We start from the raw sequence: 16,598 nt of genomic DNA, 5'->3' as shown, positions 1-16,598 counted from the left end.
TTGGAAAATATTAAAGTGTCTGAAGCTGATCTGGGAACTTGGGCTCTGCTGTTCTATCCCCCTCATTCCCTCTTGTGACCCAGTGACTAGACCCTCAGAGGCTCAGGTGTCCCCAGGCTGCAGTGGTAGCCTCTATGATTTTGTTGTTTTTGGCAAAGAGAAACTACATTTCTTTCACAAGGATGGAGAAGAAGGGGCGGTGGAGGGGGGTGGCCAAAGTGCTGGTGTGGGGAATAGGGGTTACATTTTCTGGTGGGAAGCAGACCTTTTTGTTGCCATGGCTGGGAGAGACTCATGCAGGTGACACTGAAGACACAGACGAGGCCTCTGTTTTGGAGGCGCTGGAGAGTTCAGAGCTATCGTCCACCTTCTTGCCAAAAAGCTGCAAGATGCAGTTTCGAAACTGGCAGGACAGAAAGTGTTACTCAACAGAGCAGAAAGGGCCAGTGTACTAGGCTAAAGGTCATCATTCTTGGGGAATTCTGAGGAAGGTATTCATTAAGGGTTACCTCAATGACTTAACACCTTCTCTGCCATTATTCAGAATCCTATACGGAGAATAGAGGAAGCCTGAGGTTATTACTTCCACATGGGGATGGTTTACTCCTGACTAAGAACTAGACTATTTATCTAAGTCATCTAATTTAGAATCTGATGGTGACTATTTTGGGTCAAATTGTGACGCTGCCCGCCTGCCCCGGCCAAAGCTATGTTTGAGTCCTAACCCCTAGCGCCTGTGAATATGACCTTATTTGGAAATAGAGTCCTTGTAGATGGGATTAAGATGTACATGACCATGAGGTCATGCTAGAGTAGGTGGGCCCCAATCCAACGACAGGCGTCATGTTATAAGAAGGGAATTTGGACACAGACTCAGAGAGAAGTTCATGTGGAGGTGAAGGAGATCGGGGTGACTTGTCTACAAGCCAAGGAACACCAATGATGACTAGCTACCACCAGAAGCCAGGAAAGAGGCAGGGAACAGATTCACCCTTAGAGCCCTCAGAAGGAACCAGCCTTGCCCACACCTTGATCTTGGACTTCTGGTCTCCAGAACTGGATGAGAATAGATTTCTGTTGGTTTAAGCCCCCCAGTTTGTGGTACTTTGTTATGGTAGCCTCGGGAAACTTGTACAGTAACCAAAGAAGATACCAGCTAAGGGGCCCATGCATCTCCAGAATGTCTGGGAAGAGACTCAGAGACATTTTAGTGAAAAGGAATGCAATTGTCATCTTGTTTCTATTCCATCAACTTTGAGGCCATACAAGAACTAGGTAGATAACAGTCTAGCCACTACCTCATGTCTTTAACCAAGAGAATCTTCCAGCACCAAGGGGGCCCCAGTCTTTGCTGCTTGGCCCTAAAGAGATCTGGAACTTATTCATTTCTCAAATTATGTCTCATATCATCGCTGAGCTAACCACAATGTTTTGAGAATGCAGACCAGAGGCATCTCCTGTATATTCCAGGCCTATTCTTGACTACTTCCAGCTCCCTCCAACATCAAAACTCTCACAAACAAAACACATAATTGTTGAAGCCAATAACACAAGAAATGGCCCACATAGCAGAATGGACTTAGCTGAGGAATTCGTTTGACATCTACCTACTGAGCACCCACTCTGCACCAGACTGGGTCCCAGGGAGATCAGCAGTGGAGAAAAAGAGTAACATTCTTTGTCCTCATGGCGTTCCATTACAGAGAGGGAGTTCTGAAGGGGAGGATGGAAAGACTCAAGTAAATACAGTACAAGGCAAGATAGCCTAGGGTTCCATAAACAAAAGCCAGACCTAAAAAGAGACCCACATGAAAGCCGGGAAACAGGAGTCAGGGATAGACCTACACTCAAGGTATTGAGGTTCCAACAGTGGAGTCCTGGGGGATCAACTGCAGTACTGGTCCTACCTAATACTTGAACATTTCCAAGAGTGTGTGCTTAATGAACTCTACAGAGAGTCAGGGCCAGGCCAGAGGGGGTGGAGCCAGGGGGCAACTGTGAAATGGAAGAGCAGAGAAGAGCTAGTTGGAAAGAATGGGGACTGGGTCTGGTGCAATGCAAGGCCCCTGCGAGGGTGGTATTTCTGGCCCATGGGCTTTTCTGGTCACCATCAAGTTACACACATCCGCAGCTGCGCCTTAATGAAATAGATTAGATGGATTCAAGGAAGAATAAGGCAAATGATACTTGGAAGATGATGAGCCTCAGTGGTCACCTGTAACCTACCAAAAGGTCTAGGAGTCCTGGGCGATTTGCCGCTGAGGCTCGATACGCAAGCCTATGATGGTTACCATGTGGCAAGGCCTTGGGCAGGACCACAGCATGTTCCCCTGAACTAACCCGTAAAGTCACAAAAGCCACATGTCAGTGCAGCCAAGAAGGGCTTCTTAAAGGGTTTAAAGATGGATAGATGAGAATTAACAGGAGAGTTGTGCCTATAAAAGCAAAACGGGCACAAGTATGGTAAATGCAGACCCATTCAGGCATTCCCTGGGTGTTTGAGCTCCAGGATTGCCCTGAGGCCAACAGAGGGAAGAGTAGCAATATACAGGATGCACTGTGGAGCTGTCCACCCTCAGGTCAAGACTCTGAAAGAATCCAGAGGGAGGACTAGCTGAGCTTTCACATGCTGAGCCTTCTCTGGTCGTTGTCCTGGAGGTCATTAACAGGTTCCCCTGGACATAATTCCAGGTGGGAGCCATCACTGAGTTCTGCGGTCTAGTTCTAGTTTGTCCTGCCAATGATGTGACTTACCTGCCGGTTCATAAAGACGTAGATAATGGGGTTGTAGATAGTGGCACTTTTGGCAAAGTAGGCTGGCAGGGCAGCCACCAGAGGGTGGAAGGCGTAGCCAGGGTGGGCAGCGGCGAAGCAGGCAAAGAAGGTGTAGGGTCCCCAGCAGAGGCAGTACGCTAGAACCATGACTACCACCATGCGTGTCACCTCCTTCTCTGCTTTCTGGGTGGACTCAGATTCTTTCTGCTGCTTTGCCACCTGGGGGAGACAGAGATTCATGCCTGGGACAGTGAGTGGGAGAGTCCCTCCCGGGCTCTTTATCCCAGGGGACTCTGTTGCTATTGCTTGGGCAGTGAGTCAGAGAGTCAGCAAGAGACAGGTGGCCTAGGGATGGGAAGTCATGGAGAGAAGGAGATGGGCCCACCCAGGCCAGTCAGTGGCCAGCTCCCACCCAAGTGAGTCCACAGCCTGGTTTAGGCTGGACGGGGCTGGCCTTGAGGGAACTTGAGGTGGCACACGGCTGGCGGTGGAGAAGATGGCCTTGAGCCAGGGCCTTCTAACCTCTTGGCTTAAAGGAGTTTGGGAAGGAGCTAAGGATGCCATTCTTAGCCTCACCTGGTCCCTTATCAGTGTGTCCCCTCCAGTGCTCTGGTCTAAGGGGCTGAGCAGAAGGAGACACAGGGGCTGGACACTGCCTGCTGTGGGCAGGGACACAGCCCAGAGCTAACACTGCTCAAGGCATGGTTGGATACCTGCGGGAGCCAGTGCTGTTGCTTCTGATTCCTGACCACCGCCAATGGGATTGGGGGAGGAAGCGGGGCAGGGGGCACATCACAGGCTGAAGGCAGGGAGTTTGTGGCCTTCACTCTAGAAAGAGCTTATGAGCACATGTCGATCTGATCGTAGGCAAAAGCAGCGTCATATCAGAAAGGCACCACCCCAAAGGGCCTTCTACCAACTGTGCCAAGCAGGATCTCAGCAGGGACAGATGGTGCATCCGGATTAGACTAATTGTAGGTGAGTTGGTCGACAAGGGATGACTTATGTATGGTGGGCTTCCTCTTTTGTCTCACTCTGACTGCCTACATGCGGGGTAGGGGTAGCTGCAGACAGGATCAACTTCCCAGTGAGGAGAGCGGAGAGTGGGTCTTGGGGACAGATGGCACATGTGAATCAACTCCTTGGCCTGCCCCAACGGTCCCGTGAAGAGGACAAGGTCACTGTGGTGGCAGCCTTTCAAAAATACCTTTTAATGTGCAGGTTTCACTTGCGCATCTGCCTGGCTTTCCACCCGGGGAGAACTGTCCTGGGTCAGGGAAGAAATGCAGTTCTGCTCCCTTATTGGGCCCCACATGAAGGGGGGGCAGTCCCTTCCCATCTTGTAGGGTTAAGGACAAGGGAGCCGGGGCTGCAGTTGCAGCTCTAAAGGAATTGCAGGATTCAGGTGTGGTTCGAGGGCAGGAGAGAGGACTGGGTGATTCTTTGTGCCAGCCTCTATGTCCCTGGCCCTCACGAGCCTGCCAGGCAGGGGTGAAGGCAGGAGGGTTTGGGGGCTTACTGCTCGGATGGCCAGCCACACTTGGAGGTAGCAGAGTATGATGACACTGAGTGGGATGATGCAGCACGTGGTCATGAGGACGATCATGTAAGACTGCACCCCAGGGTACGAGCTGCCACTGAACACGTCCGGGCCACACGACGTCTTCAGGCCATGGGGCCAGTACCTGCAGAGAACGGCTGGCAGCCTGTCCTGATGTAGGCAGGGCAACCTGGGACCCCTCAGTCCAGGCACGCCACTGACTTAGGTTGGAGGATTGTTGGTTTTTTTCAAAAAGCTCTGTCCATTTATTTTAGAGAGGGGGGAGGGGCAGAAGGAGAGGGAGAGAGGGAATCCTCAAGGAGACTCCTCTGGGCGTGGAGCCCAAAGCGGGGCTCCAACCCAGGACCCCGAGACCACTACCCGAGCCGAAATCAAGAGTCGGCCACTCAACGGACTGAGCCACCCAGGCACCCCAGGATTGTTCGGTTTTTAAAATTATGGTGAAATTCACATTACGTGAATGAACCATTTTTGAAGTAAACAATTCAGTGGCATTTAGTACATTCACAATGTTGTGCAACCACCACCTCTATCTAGTTCCCCAATACCTTCATCGCCCCCAAAGGAAACCCTTGGGTAGGATTTTGGTAAACCTTTGTCCATTTTTAGGTCTCATAGCCCCTTCTTTTTTTTTTATTGTGGTAAAATACACATCACATCTGAGCCCCCAAAGGAGCAGCCTGGCCAAGACACAAATAACTTACACATCCAGCTGTATGTACAGCCCAAGCAGCCTCTGAAAGGGAGGCCCCTCAGAATGTGCGAGAAAGAGGCCTGGGGCAGAGTGGCTTAGAGGGCCCTGCTTTCACTTACATCTACTCCCATGGCTTGAGCTTGTCACCTTTCTCTGTGGGCTGCCATGAGCTGTTCACGCTTGGGGGAAACAGACCTTTCCAGAGCCTCAGAGACCACAGGGGCCCATTTCCATGTTGCAGCCAGGCAGATTTATACATGTGTAGACACTGCACCCTCAAAGGGGTCACAGGGAGAGTTGGGTCCATCATCACTTTACTCATGGGGTCACAAAGGCCCAGAAACAGGAAGCAATTTGCCCCAAGGTCACAAATGGAATCAGGAGTCTGACCCTCCCCACCGTCCTTCACCCTCTGCCCTAAATGAGCTGCCTTCCTGGCATACTGGCACCCTTACCTGCTCCAGCCAAAGATGGGTGGGGCTGTCCACACAGCAGCCCAGACCCAGGAAAAGGCAATGCCCGCGATGGCTAGTTTGGCATCAAATCTCACGTTGCCAAAGGGCTTGCAGACTACCAGCCACCTCTCCCAGGAAATGATGGCCAGGGACCAGAGACCCGTGATCCCTGCAGGAGAGAGCAGGCAGATGAAGGTTTTGAGCCTCCAATGTCACTCCTTCCATTCAGACCAGCTGACAGTTTTCAAGATCAAGAGGTTCCCCCCCACCTACCTGCAACACCTAATTCTCCCAAAAAGTGTATTCAGGTCCAGGGGGCAGCGGATCTCTTGGTCAATTCCTCTAATACCCTCTTTCCCCATCCTTTCCTCTTGGGCTTGTACCACCCCGATTCCTAGCTCTCTTTAAGTTGGCCACCAGCCTTTCTTTGGGTGCTGATGCACATCCCAATGGCCACGCTGACGCACATCCCAACGGCCACGCACACACACACACGACCACACTGAGGTGCTGTGGGCCCTGCCAAGGGCAAAGGAACAGCATGTGTCCAGTGACCTGTGCCCCTTCTGCCAGTATGCACGTTTGTTTAGGCTTCCAGATTTCCCGCTACTGCCCACCATCTGGCAGGTGGAGACAGTGTCTTCCTGTCCTGCTTAAACGCTGGAGGTCTGTGGGCCGAATTCAGGGCTCCATGACCTGGGGCAGGAAAAGGGACAGTTTTGTTTCCAGTAATCTCTAACGGGCACTGGGCCTTTCCTTGCATTATTAGCAGTGCCTGGGACTTGGTCACTTTACAGAGCTGGCAGACATTTCCCGATATCACTATATTCCTTACCACTTTGCAGTTTCAGTGGCTATCCAGCCAGATCCAGTTATCTGATACTTTAATAAAGAACGGTATCGTTAATACCTGTAAACAATACATTTACTTGTAATTTTAATGAAGGATTATGCCACTAATTAATATTTAATCCTTGGATCACTCTATTTCAATATCACTGGATTCCTCTGTAATCCTATGGATCTTATTGTGCACGTTGGTAAACATTCTCTGGAGAAGGGGTTCACAGGCTTCCCCAGAGGGCTGAGGGCATCCGTGGCACCAAAACTGGTAAAAGTTCTGGCTCCTCGGCATCTGTGCGACTTGAAACAGACCTCAAGCAGATGCAGAGGCGAGTGGGGAATCCTGACAGAACCAGACACAGATTTGAGTGGAGATGAAGGTGCCCAACCTTCCCCGGCCACTCCCATTCTGTACCTCTGGGAGAGTGCTGGACCATCACCTGCAAAATGAGAGGCAGTTAGATATGGGGGGACAGGGTCCGCCCCAGTACAGTGGGCTCCATGTTGGCACCTGCCTCACAGGGTTATGGGAGGGGCCAATATGTTCAGTTAAACCTTGCCGCCAAGTCTTGCCCCCATTTTCCAGGTGTGAAAATGGAGGAGTGGCGAGGTAAAGTAATTCAGCGGTATTCACAACACTAGTAATTCAAATCTGGGGCCAGGGTTCCCCTTCCTTCCCCAGGCCCTCGCCGTCCTAGTGGCTTTTTTCCTTCTTTCTAATGTCCACCCCTCAGAATGTGAATTGGAGATCAGTTCAGGTCGCAATTAGACAAACTCAAGTCAGATGTGGGAACTAAGGACCCAGGAATGGTGACCAGATGGTTCTGGGAAACTTTTGCAACGGAAGAGCAGCTGTGAGCCTCTGCTGGTGTGACAGTGGGGGGCCTGGAGACACAGGCCGTGTGTGCTGAGCACCATGACCCTTAGGCCCCCTGTCTTCTTGGATGGACACCAAGCTGCAAACCTCAGCCCTCTGTTCTTTCATGGGGGCCTGGCACAGGAGCTCCTGGAGGGGATGTCAGCCTCATTGGGCCTGCCTGTCCTCCTCTTCCTTGCGGGGCCCAGAGAAAGAAACCTGGCCTCATGGCAACCCCCCGCCGACCTGAACCCCACATGTGTCAGATCCAGTGCCTGCTCTAGCCTCCTCGCCACTCCTGCTCACTCAGCCTCACTTCTGTCAAGTGTCGACTGCACCCGGCCCTCCTTGACTGCCTTGCCCCAGCTCCCTTCTCATCTTGCTGACTTAACATTCAGGTCCTCCATTGTCTCCCCCAGGTCCTCTGAGAGAACTGATGGTGCTTTGTAGGCACCATCTGGGATAGGGGCGCCTCCTGCCAGGACTTGGGACTACCTCGGGGCAAGAATCCTATACTCCTGGTGCCCAGCACGTGGGTTCTTCTTCTGCCAATGTTGACCTGAACAGAGCCAAGGCCCACAGAGATATTAGCGATGAGGATGGGGAAAGGGATCCGGGATCTAGTTTCAATATCCCAAAAGCTCTAATGGGAAGTGTTTCTTTCCCTGGAAAAAAGCCAACACAGATGAGCTGAAAGGGCTCTGATTTGAGTGGAAGTTCTGTTTGGGGTGACCAGAGCCCTTCCCTCCCACATGGTTCTGGGATTACCTGGTGCTCTATCTGTCTCCTCCCATGCCAGCTGCATGGCCCCAAACTGCCCTGTCTCAGGGTAGGCACTCGGGATGCCTACTTGTTGGACAGCTACTGCCTACCCTCCATGATTCCCCCAGCCCTGTTTGCCCTGCAGGTCCAGCTCCCTTCCAGTGTGTACCATGGGTCCACCCGGGGGGTTGTCGTGTGAGTGTATCCTTCACACACAGTGGGCTGGGTCTTCCCTGAGCCTGGCCCCTGGCTGGCTTACCACACAAGGAGACCGTGTAGCCCTCCACGACACACAGAGGGTGACCCAGCACAAAGTAGCCATAGATCTGGTTCACGACGCTGATGGTGCTGGCGATGACGGTCTCCGCCAGGTCAGCAACTGCCAAGTTCACCAGGATCCAGTTCAGGGGGTGACGTAACTTCTTGAACCGCATGGTGGCTGCCAGTACGAGCCCATTAGTGAAAACGGATGCAATCACCACAAAGATCATCCAGGCGCTGGTGAGATGGTACACCCATCTGGGAGCGATGTGGTAATTGGGACCTTCGAAGGGGCCTAGGAGGCAGGGGAGACAGAGTGGGGAGAGGAGCTGGGCATCAGCATTACCCAGCTGCATGGCTCTGCCCACTCCACCCTTCCCTGCCTTGTCAGAGCCTCCCACCAGCCCTCCTGCCCTCCTGCCCACTGCCTTTGCCTTTGCAACCAGCTCTTTCCCTCTAGCTTTGCCCATCTGCAAACGACCTTCCCTCCGTCCGTCTCTTGGGCCAGAGGCCATGGCCAGCTGGACACCTGCACAGGCACCCTTGAACTTAACAAAGTAGAATTCACCATCTATGCCAGGTATTGCTCCCCCATCTGATTTGCCACCCCCAGTACGTGGGCCAGCCCTCTGGGGTACCATTGGTAGGCTTCTGCTCCCTTGAACACCTGCACCCACTGTGCCGCTTCCCATGAGTGCTCCGTGTCTTTCTGTTGTTGGATCTTTGCTCTCATTCTCCCCTGCACCTGGATCCTCTTCTTTTCCATCCATAAAGCTCGGCTTGGATGCCCTTGTCCTCTGGAAGCCTTTCCAGATTCCTCAGCTGAGAGTCAACTCAGCCCCTTGGGGTTACCTGTTTCCTGCCCCAGGTCATGGAGCCCTGAATTCGGCCCACAGACCTCCAGCGTTTAAGCAGGACAGGAAGACACTGTCTCCACCTGCCAGATGGTGGGCAGTAGCGGGAAATCTGGAAGCCTAAACAAACGTGCATACTGGCAGAAGGGGCACAGGTCACTGGACACATGCTGTTCCTTTGCCCTTGGCAGGGCCCACAGCACCTCATTCTAACCTGTACTGAAGTCACCCATGTACACATCCTGTCATTCATCTCATATGGCAGGTCCAGGACACAATCAGTGTTCAGAGAATGAATGAATGAATGAATGAATGAGTTATGGGTGGAATTGTGTCCCTCCCAAAAAGATATGTTGAAGTCCTAACCCCCCGTATGTGTGAATGTAACCTTATCCGGAGACAGGGTCTGCCCAGCGGTGATCAACTAATAACGAGGGCATTGGGGTGGGCCCTAATCCAAGAGGACTGTGTCCTCTAAAAAGGGGTCATTTGGACACAGAGACATGCACACAGGGAGAGAAGGCCACGTGAGGGGGAAGCAGAGATCTGGGCGATGCTTCCACAAGCCAGGGAACGCCACACACGGCCGGCCAGTAACCACCAGAAACTCGAGGAGAGGCCCGCAACGGTCCCTCAGAGTCACCAGGAGGAGCCAACCCTGCCCACACCTGGATCTTGGACTTCTGGCCTCCTGGTCTGTGAGGAAAGGAATTTCTCTTGTTTGAGCCACTCGGTGTGTGGGGCTTTGTCATGGCAGCCCTAGGAAATGCACACAGAATGAAAAGGAGGACTACACCCCCTTATTACAGCACAGTAGCTCTGCACCGCTCTGTCTTGGAAGGGCCTTTTTCACCGCCATCATTTTAGGCAGAATACTTGAAGGGGTTATAAGCCAGTGCCCACTACCATATAACAAGGCCTTACAGCACCTAGGAAAGCATCCACGCAGAGTCCCCAGATTTACCAGGACACTTCAGTTGTGTGTTTCAAAAACTCAACTCAAACTTGTTTCAGAAAAGTAGGGTTTTCTTGGGTCCCCTGGCTAGGAGGGATGGCATAGATCTCCCCCGAGCACAACTGAACCCCGCCGTGCCCATGATGTTGCAGCACTCTGTGTATGAGCCTCTGTCACCCCTTTCACAAGCAGCTCCTGGAAACCCACCCACAGTATCTGCAGCCATGCTAGGTGGCACCGGCTCCCCAGGACCAGACCTCTGAGTACTGAAAGACTGCATGGTACCAGTGTCTATGCAGAAGGAAGCAGAAGGAAACAATGGGGCTGCTGATAGACTGGAGAACAGAGACCCTCCCCCCAAATTGCCAACAGATCTTTCCTGGAAACTACAGCGACTTTAGTTTGAGAACAGCAGCTGGAACTGGGAGGTGTTTGGAACACTCCGGCTTGGGGATAATTTCAAAATGAGGCAGCCGGAGCATCCTTCCCAGACAGCCCATGGAGTCCAAATTGGGCAGGGCAGGGACAAGAGGGACAGGGCAGTACATGGTGGGGAAGGGGAGAGGAGCGTTCTGAATGTGGGAGGTCACAGAGGAGGGTCCTCTGGCAGTGCAAGCAGAGCAGGTGTCCCGGCCTGCCCCTCCCTCCTGAAATCTCCAGGACCAATTTCATACAGAAATGGGTATCACAGTCAACTCCCAGGCGAAGATGTTCTAAAGAAATTCGGCAGGGAGGGAATTGGGTGTGGGGGCAGGCAAGGAAACAAGATTTCCTTGAATATGCCTGGTTCTCTATATTTTAATTTGGAATCTTGTGAATATTTTATTCCATAATTTAAAAACATGGTTAAATGTTAAAAAGCAATCCCGGAAAATAAAAAATTAAACGAACGAAACTAAATGCATATCCACTCAGAGGCATAATCACATAGAGAGGGACTGTTCTAAGGGACTTGAAAAGACACTAGTTTGATTACTTGGACCTAGTGGCATAGACCCTGAGGATAAAAAGCCTGTCAAACTGTTAAGTTTCGGGTAATCGTGGTGTTGATGGTAGTGTTGGTGTCCTTATTCCAGGACTATTCTGAGTGTGTTTGAGATCAAGCAAATGAGTAATTAAATAATATTCTAATTCTTCTACCCAAAGCCCTTGAGCACAGGATTCCTAGTGAGAGAGAAGGAGACACAGAGGTCAAACCCAATTGGCTCCGCTGGGAAAGCAAGTCAATACTTTGGAAGGGGAGCAGTAAAATGAAAGAAGAGGCATTTTTCGTGCCTTTCCCATTCGCACTGTGTCCCTGGGGAACCGAAAAGTAGATGAGGGCATGTTTCTCTCTATCAAAGGACTCTAGCTAATAGATGAAGATGGGGTATGGGAGCCAGAATGTCACCATCCTGGAGTCCCTGGTGGTTTAATGGGTCCGGCATCGAGCTTCAGCGGCTGCCAAAACCCCAGAAAAAGGGACACCCTCCTAATGGAGAGATCTTGCCAAAGCACCCCGCAGAGCCAACTGACCTCCCAGGAGATCTTCAATCAACTACGAATTTACACAAACACAATGACAAGTGAGGTGGGAGGGGCACGGGAAGCCACAGGGGGAAACCATCCGTGAGGTCTAAAGTGGATGAGTCCAGGGACAACGACTCATTTTCTTCAACAAATAAATTACAAGGAGGTATGAGAAGAGAGCGGTCAGTCTGAGCCTGCGGACCTTGCTGGAGCTGAGACTAGGAGATTCAATGGCATCAGGAGAATGTTACCTTATGCGTGTGACAAGGGCACTGTGATTGTGTTTTTAAAGAGTCCTTTCCTCTTAGAGGTGCTTCCTTAAGATCTGCAGAGGAAATGATGTGGTGTCTTAGATCTGCCTCCGGAAATCAGGAGGGGTGAGCGGAGGCAGGTATAGATGAAATCAGTAATGGGTACCCAGGGGTTCATTACACGCTTCCCTCCACTTTGGTAAATACTTGAATTTAAAAAAAAAAGTACAAAGAGGAATCTCAGGCATCAATGAAGTCCTAGGGTCCTCCAGGGAGAACATTATTGCATCTCTGTCGAGGACATTGGAGGACACGGACAATCAGGTCAGAGCACACTTCAGGGTTCTCAGTTAGTTTGGCCTGGGAACCCTGTTGCTGATCATTGCCCTGGCTCTCAAAGAGCTTGTGTGGCTTCTGGAAACCACGGCACGTGAGACATTCTTGAAGGAGCAGGGTGGTCTTTGGTTTGGAGGAGGGACTGGGGAAGGGGGGCCAGGGGCTGGGGGTCACCAGTGTCCTCAGCTCTTTGCAGGGCTTGCATGCAAAGCTTTTGGACTGGCCCACTCCCAGGGCATAACTCACACCTCCTCGGTGGAGGGAAAGCTGCCCTGGGAGCCAAGCAAGCCTCCGCCCCAAGAATGCGGAGCCAAGGGCTGCAGGCCCCTTGTCACAGTTGAGCAAGATGACCACTACTGTCTCTTCCGACCCTAAGGTTGGAGAAATCACTCACCCTCCTCCGGGCCAGCTGCCCAGCCTCCCGCTCCTGCCGTTTGCCTCCTTTTGGCTTCGGGAGATGCGAAAATGAGTCAGATCTGGCTCCTTCCCCAGGAAGCTCAGGGCAGTGCGGCCAGATAGACACACCAGAACTGAGTGTAGTGAGTGCTCACTGGTAGCCTGGGACCACAGGGAAATAGTTAATGAACATCCCCGGGACAGGGGTTCTCAAAAGGTCTGGGAAGCCTATGTGGTTGGAAAACGCGTGTCCCATCTTATGGTGTCCTTTTACATTCAGAAAGCCACCCCCCATCTCATGTCATCAGAAAGATTAAGGGAGAAGACCATCTCGGCTGACGACGATGTGCAGAAGAGAAGTCTCCCGAGTGGGCTGGGTGGCCAGCAGCCCCCCATGGGACCACTCAGGCCTGGCGTCCCTGGAGGGCTGCTTCAGCCAGTGTGACCCAGCCCTCACAGCACCTGCTCGCTCACCTCTGGTGGCGTTGCTGTTGGTATAGGTGAAGATGCTCGCCTGGGTGCTGTCCTCATAGCTGGGCTGCAGCTGCCTGCCTGCAAGCCTTTGGGGGCCCCACCGCTGGGTCATGGCTCCAGAAAGTCCTGTCCCCAACGCCTGCCAGCCCTGGTGCTGCCTGGGGGTCATGGCGCTTTATACCAGCCTGTGGGATCAGCCTAGGCTTCCTCACCTTAAAAGCTCCCAACCCCTTCCCCACCTGATCTCTTAATTGGGCCCGGGACTTAGACCTCCTCCTCCCCCACCCCTCGCTTCCTGGCTCCTAAGATGAGCCTGCAAGGGCGGCTCAGAAGGATTTCCTGGGAACCCAACTCGGAGCCCCCAGCTGGCCAAGGTGGCTGTGGGAGCTGCCGTGGGCCCTCACCTGTGTTCACGTGCCCTTTCCTCCCTGCTGTCCAGCGCTCACTCTTAGGTCAGCTGGACCCAAGGGTCAAGATTTCCAGGTTGGGGTGTGGGTTAGGGAAGGAGCCCAAAGCCCAAATCTGCCTCAGGAGGCTTTGCAGTGCTGAGGCCTGAAGTGGACCCAAATGGATGCAAGTTGTGTTGGCAGGGGTCCTCCCCAAGGAAGGCAAAGACAGGTGTGGAGTGGGGGGAGACTCCACTATGCATCTTGCTTTCCATTCCTGCAGCTCCTGCAGTCACCAAAGTACTCATCCGGGTCCTCCAGCAGCCTTCCCGCAGCACCGGAAGGTGCCCGTAGGCTCTCACATTCCCCCTGCTCAAGTCTCTGTCCCCTGAGTTCATGACCTTTCCTTGGACTGCTCCTGACTATACTTCCTTCAAAAGCGAACCTGTCAACAGAGTGTTCCAGATGGGCCGCCTCCTCTGTCCCTCTTCGCCCACTGCAGTCTGGCTGCAGGCCCTGTGCTTGGCAGAGCTCCCGTTACATGCCGATTGCCTAATTCTGCAGCCCCTCTCCCCATCGACAGGAGAGCACATCCTCTCTCGTGGCTCCTGCCAGCTCCTCTCTACACAGTCCCGAAATTCAGCTGCTTTTGACACCTCCTTTGTGTTGGCCTGAAGCTCAGTAAAGCCAAGACCTGGGCGCATGACGTCACTGCCCCACTCTCAGCGCCATGACTCTGCAGCAGCCCAGCCTGAGGCTCCTGCTCATACGGCCACCGCGGCAGGTGGAAGGAAAGCCTTGGCTGCCACGCTGGGGGCTGGAGCCCCGTGGAAGCCCAGTGCAGCCCCCCATAGTGAGAACGGCTCCCAGCACGGCTCAGGGCCTGCCGCGTCCCAGGGGCCAGGCTAGGGGTTCTGTGTGGAATCGAAGGAAGGAGTTCTGATGACAGTCTTGCCGGGGCCCACTGGCAGCCTGGAAAGCTGGGGTACCTGGAAAGCCAAGTTTTGCCTAACTGCAAGGGAATGTGCCCCCAGTATTCACACTCCTAGGTATCGACTCAAGAGAACTGAAGACATATGTCCACAATGTGTACAGGGACGCTCAGAACAGCACTATTCACAGGAGGCCAAAATGTAGAAATGAATCGACAAGTAAATGAATAAACAAAACGTGACTTATGCATGCACTGGAATGCTACTCCGTCATAACAAGGAATGAAGTTCTGACCCCTGCTACGTGAGTGAACCTGCAGAAACCAGACACAGAAGACCACACACTGTATGATTCCATTGATAGGAAAGGTCCAGAAGGGGCAAGTCCACAGAGACAGAAAACAGAAGAGTGGCTGCCGGGGGGTGGGCATGGGCAATGGGAGTGATGAAAATGTTCTAAACTTAGATTGCGATGACGCAGCCACTGTGGAAAACTGTCTGGCAATTCCTCGTGTGGTCCGGCAGCCCCACTTCTGCGTACCTACCCAAAAGAATGGAAAGCAGGGGCTCCTAGCAGGAACATAGCAGTTTCAAGGGGCCCCGTGAGGCACGGGCCTCACAGCATAACTTGATGTGACAAGGTTGTTGTGACTTCCCAGTTTATACCTTTCCTTCCTCCTGGGTCTCAGGGAGCTTTATCTGTCTGTCCCCCACTAGGGTCAAAGAATCAGGGCATCCGAGAATGTCAGAACTAAAAGTGGGCCTCCTCTGAGCTCACCACCCAACGTGGCCTCTTCTGAGCACCGGACATGGGATCACCTCTTCCCGGCACCACCAGGGACCAGCAGGATGGCCTTGGATGGGCAGACCCCTTCCTCTCAGACCAGGTTCACCCTCTTTCTGCAGGGAGATGACCAATCCTGCCTGCCCCCCACCCCATGAGGCTACCATGGACATCCAGGGCCACCCTGTTGTTGGGAAGGCGAGGTGCCATCTCAGTGGGGGTCTGGCAGAACTGGGACAGGACATGTGCGGGAGCCTCCAGCTTGAGCCCCAGAGCTGGCCCTTGTCCAGCATGACACTAATGAGTGAGCTCAGTCATGGGTCTGCCCATGGGGAGGGGGAGGGGAGGAGACAGAGGCAAGAGGAGGTGGAGACAGGGTGAGTCCTGGACTGTCACTGTCCCTGCAGAGTGGGGTGCTAATTGATGATTAGGGCTAACAGAAGATCAAGTCTCATTTTAGCCTAAAGCAGATTACTGTGCTGGAAAGTCACCTAGCACCTGGGCGCCCACGTGTGCTCCCCGAGGCCCACGCTGGGTCCCCGCCCTGGCAAAGGGAGATGAAAGGGGAGGGACACTGGAGAGGGAGATGAAGAACAAGGGGTTGGGCCAAAATGTCGGTGAAGAGCAGCAGGAGAAATAGGAGCGGAGGAGACCTTGGACAGCTGAGGGGCTTTCAGTTCACTTCCCCCCCAGCCCCCATGGGGCAAATGGATCACACTGTCCACTCTGTCCCAGTCACCACACCCTCACTACCAGCTGGGGCCCCCTGGCCGGGCTGGAAGATGACACGCTGGCCTTCTCTCTAACCCCACTACTCCTAAGTGAGTAGGGGCCCTAGATTCAGCGCTTGGCTCTGGCCAGTGGGCCAGTGGCTTTGTCAGTAACAGCTAAAGGTAGAGGGCAAGGGACTGTTTGCTCCTTCGTCTTTGACTTTGTGTGTGTGTGTGTGTGTGTGTGATGAAATATACGTCACATCAAATTTACCATCTGCCCCATTTTGTGTGTACAGCGCATTCACATTGCTGTGCAATCATCCCCGCTCTCCATCTCCAGACCTCTTCCCATCCTCCCAAACTGGGGCTCTGTCCCCGTTAGGCACTGACGCCCCCTGCCCTGGCCCCCAACGCCCACTGTCCTACTTTCTGTCTCTCTGAGTTTGCCTACTCTACATACCTCATCGAGGTGGACTCCTCCAGTATCTGTCCTTTTGTGTCTGGCTTCTCTCACTTGGCATAATGTTTTCAAGGATCAACCACTGCCTTTGACTTTGGAATAGATTTACATACGTTGAATTTTAGTTTTTATGTGGCCAAATGTGACTCTGTTTCCTGTTTGGCTTCTGGTTGGAAAAGTTCTCCCACTGTGAGTTCCTTGGAGATCTGTAAACACGCACCATGTGTATAAAGTCGAAAGGCAAGGGTTGGACAGTTTTCCCATTCCTGTGACTGTCCCATGGCATCCTGAACGGCTCAGCCTCAGAACCCTACAACAATCAGATTTTCTTCACCCTCCAG

At 52.9% G+C, this 16,598-nt stretch overlaps 1 protein-coding gene across 1 annotated transcript; it reads right to left on the bottom strand.

Annotated features, from left to right (window-relative positions):
- Positions 1 to 292: 292 nt before the first annotated feature.
- LOC100481536 (long-wave-sensitive opsin 1) lies at positions 293 to 13,094 on the bottom strand. Its single transcript, XM_002928811.2, has 6 exons — positions 12,983 to 13,094; positions 8,206 to 8,502; positions 5,486 to 5,654; positions 4,295 to 4,460; positions 2,755 to 2,994; positions 293 to 403 (listed from the first exon to the last, which is right to left on the bottom strand). The coding sequence occupies exons 1-6, from the start codon at positions 13,092 to 13,094 to the stop codon at positions 293 to 295; spliced, it is 1,095 nt and encodes a 364-aa protein (XP_002928857.1).
- Positions 13,095 to 16,598: the final 3,504 nt, after the last annotated feature.

Source organism: Ailuropoda melanoleuca, chromosome X, assembly GCF_002007445.2.
Source record: "Ailuropoda melanoleuca isolate Jingjing chromosome X, ASM200744v2, whole genome shotgun sequence".
Classification (NCBI taxonomy): Eukaryota; Metazoa; Chordata; class Mammalia; order Carnivora; family Ursidae; genus Ailuropoda; species Ailuropoda melanoleuca.
Note: the sequence above shows the minus strand (reverse complement) of the source record. Positions and strands in the feature narration are given on the sequence as shown.

Coding starts and splice junctions, on each gene's coding strand:
- LOC100481536 (XM_002928811.2), bottom strand. CDS start 13,094: ATGACCCAGCGGTGGGGCCCCCAAAGGCTTGCAGGCAGGCAGCTGCAG. Junction 8,503..12,982: donor CAACAGCAACGCCACCAGAG/GTGAGCGAGCAG, acceptor CCTGCCTCCTAG/GCCCCTTCGAAGGTCCCAAT. Junction 404..2,754: donor ACGTCTTTATGAACCGGCAG/GTAAGTCACATC, acceptor CTGTCCTGCCAG/TTTCGAAACTGCATCTTGCA.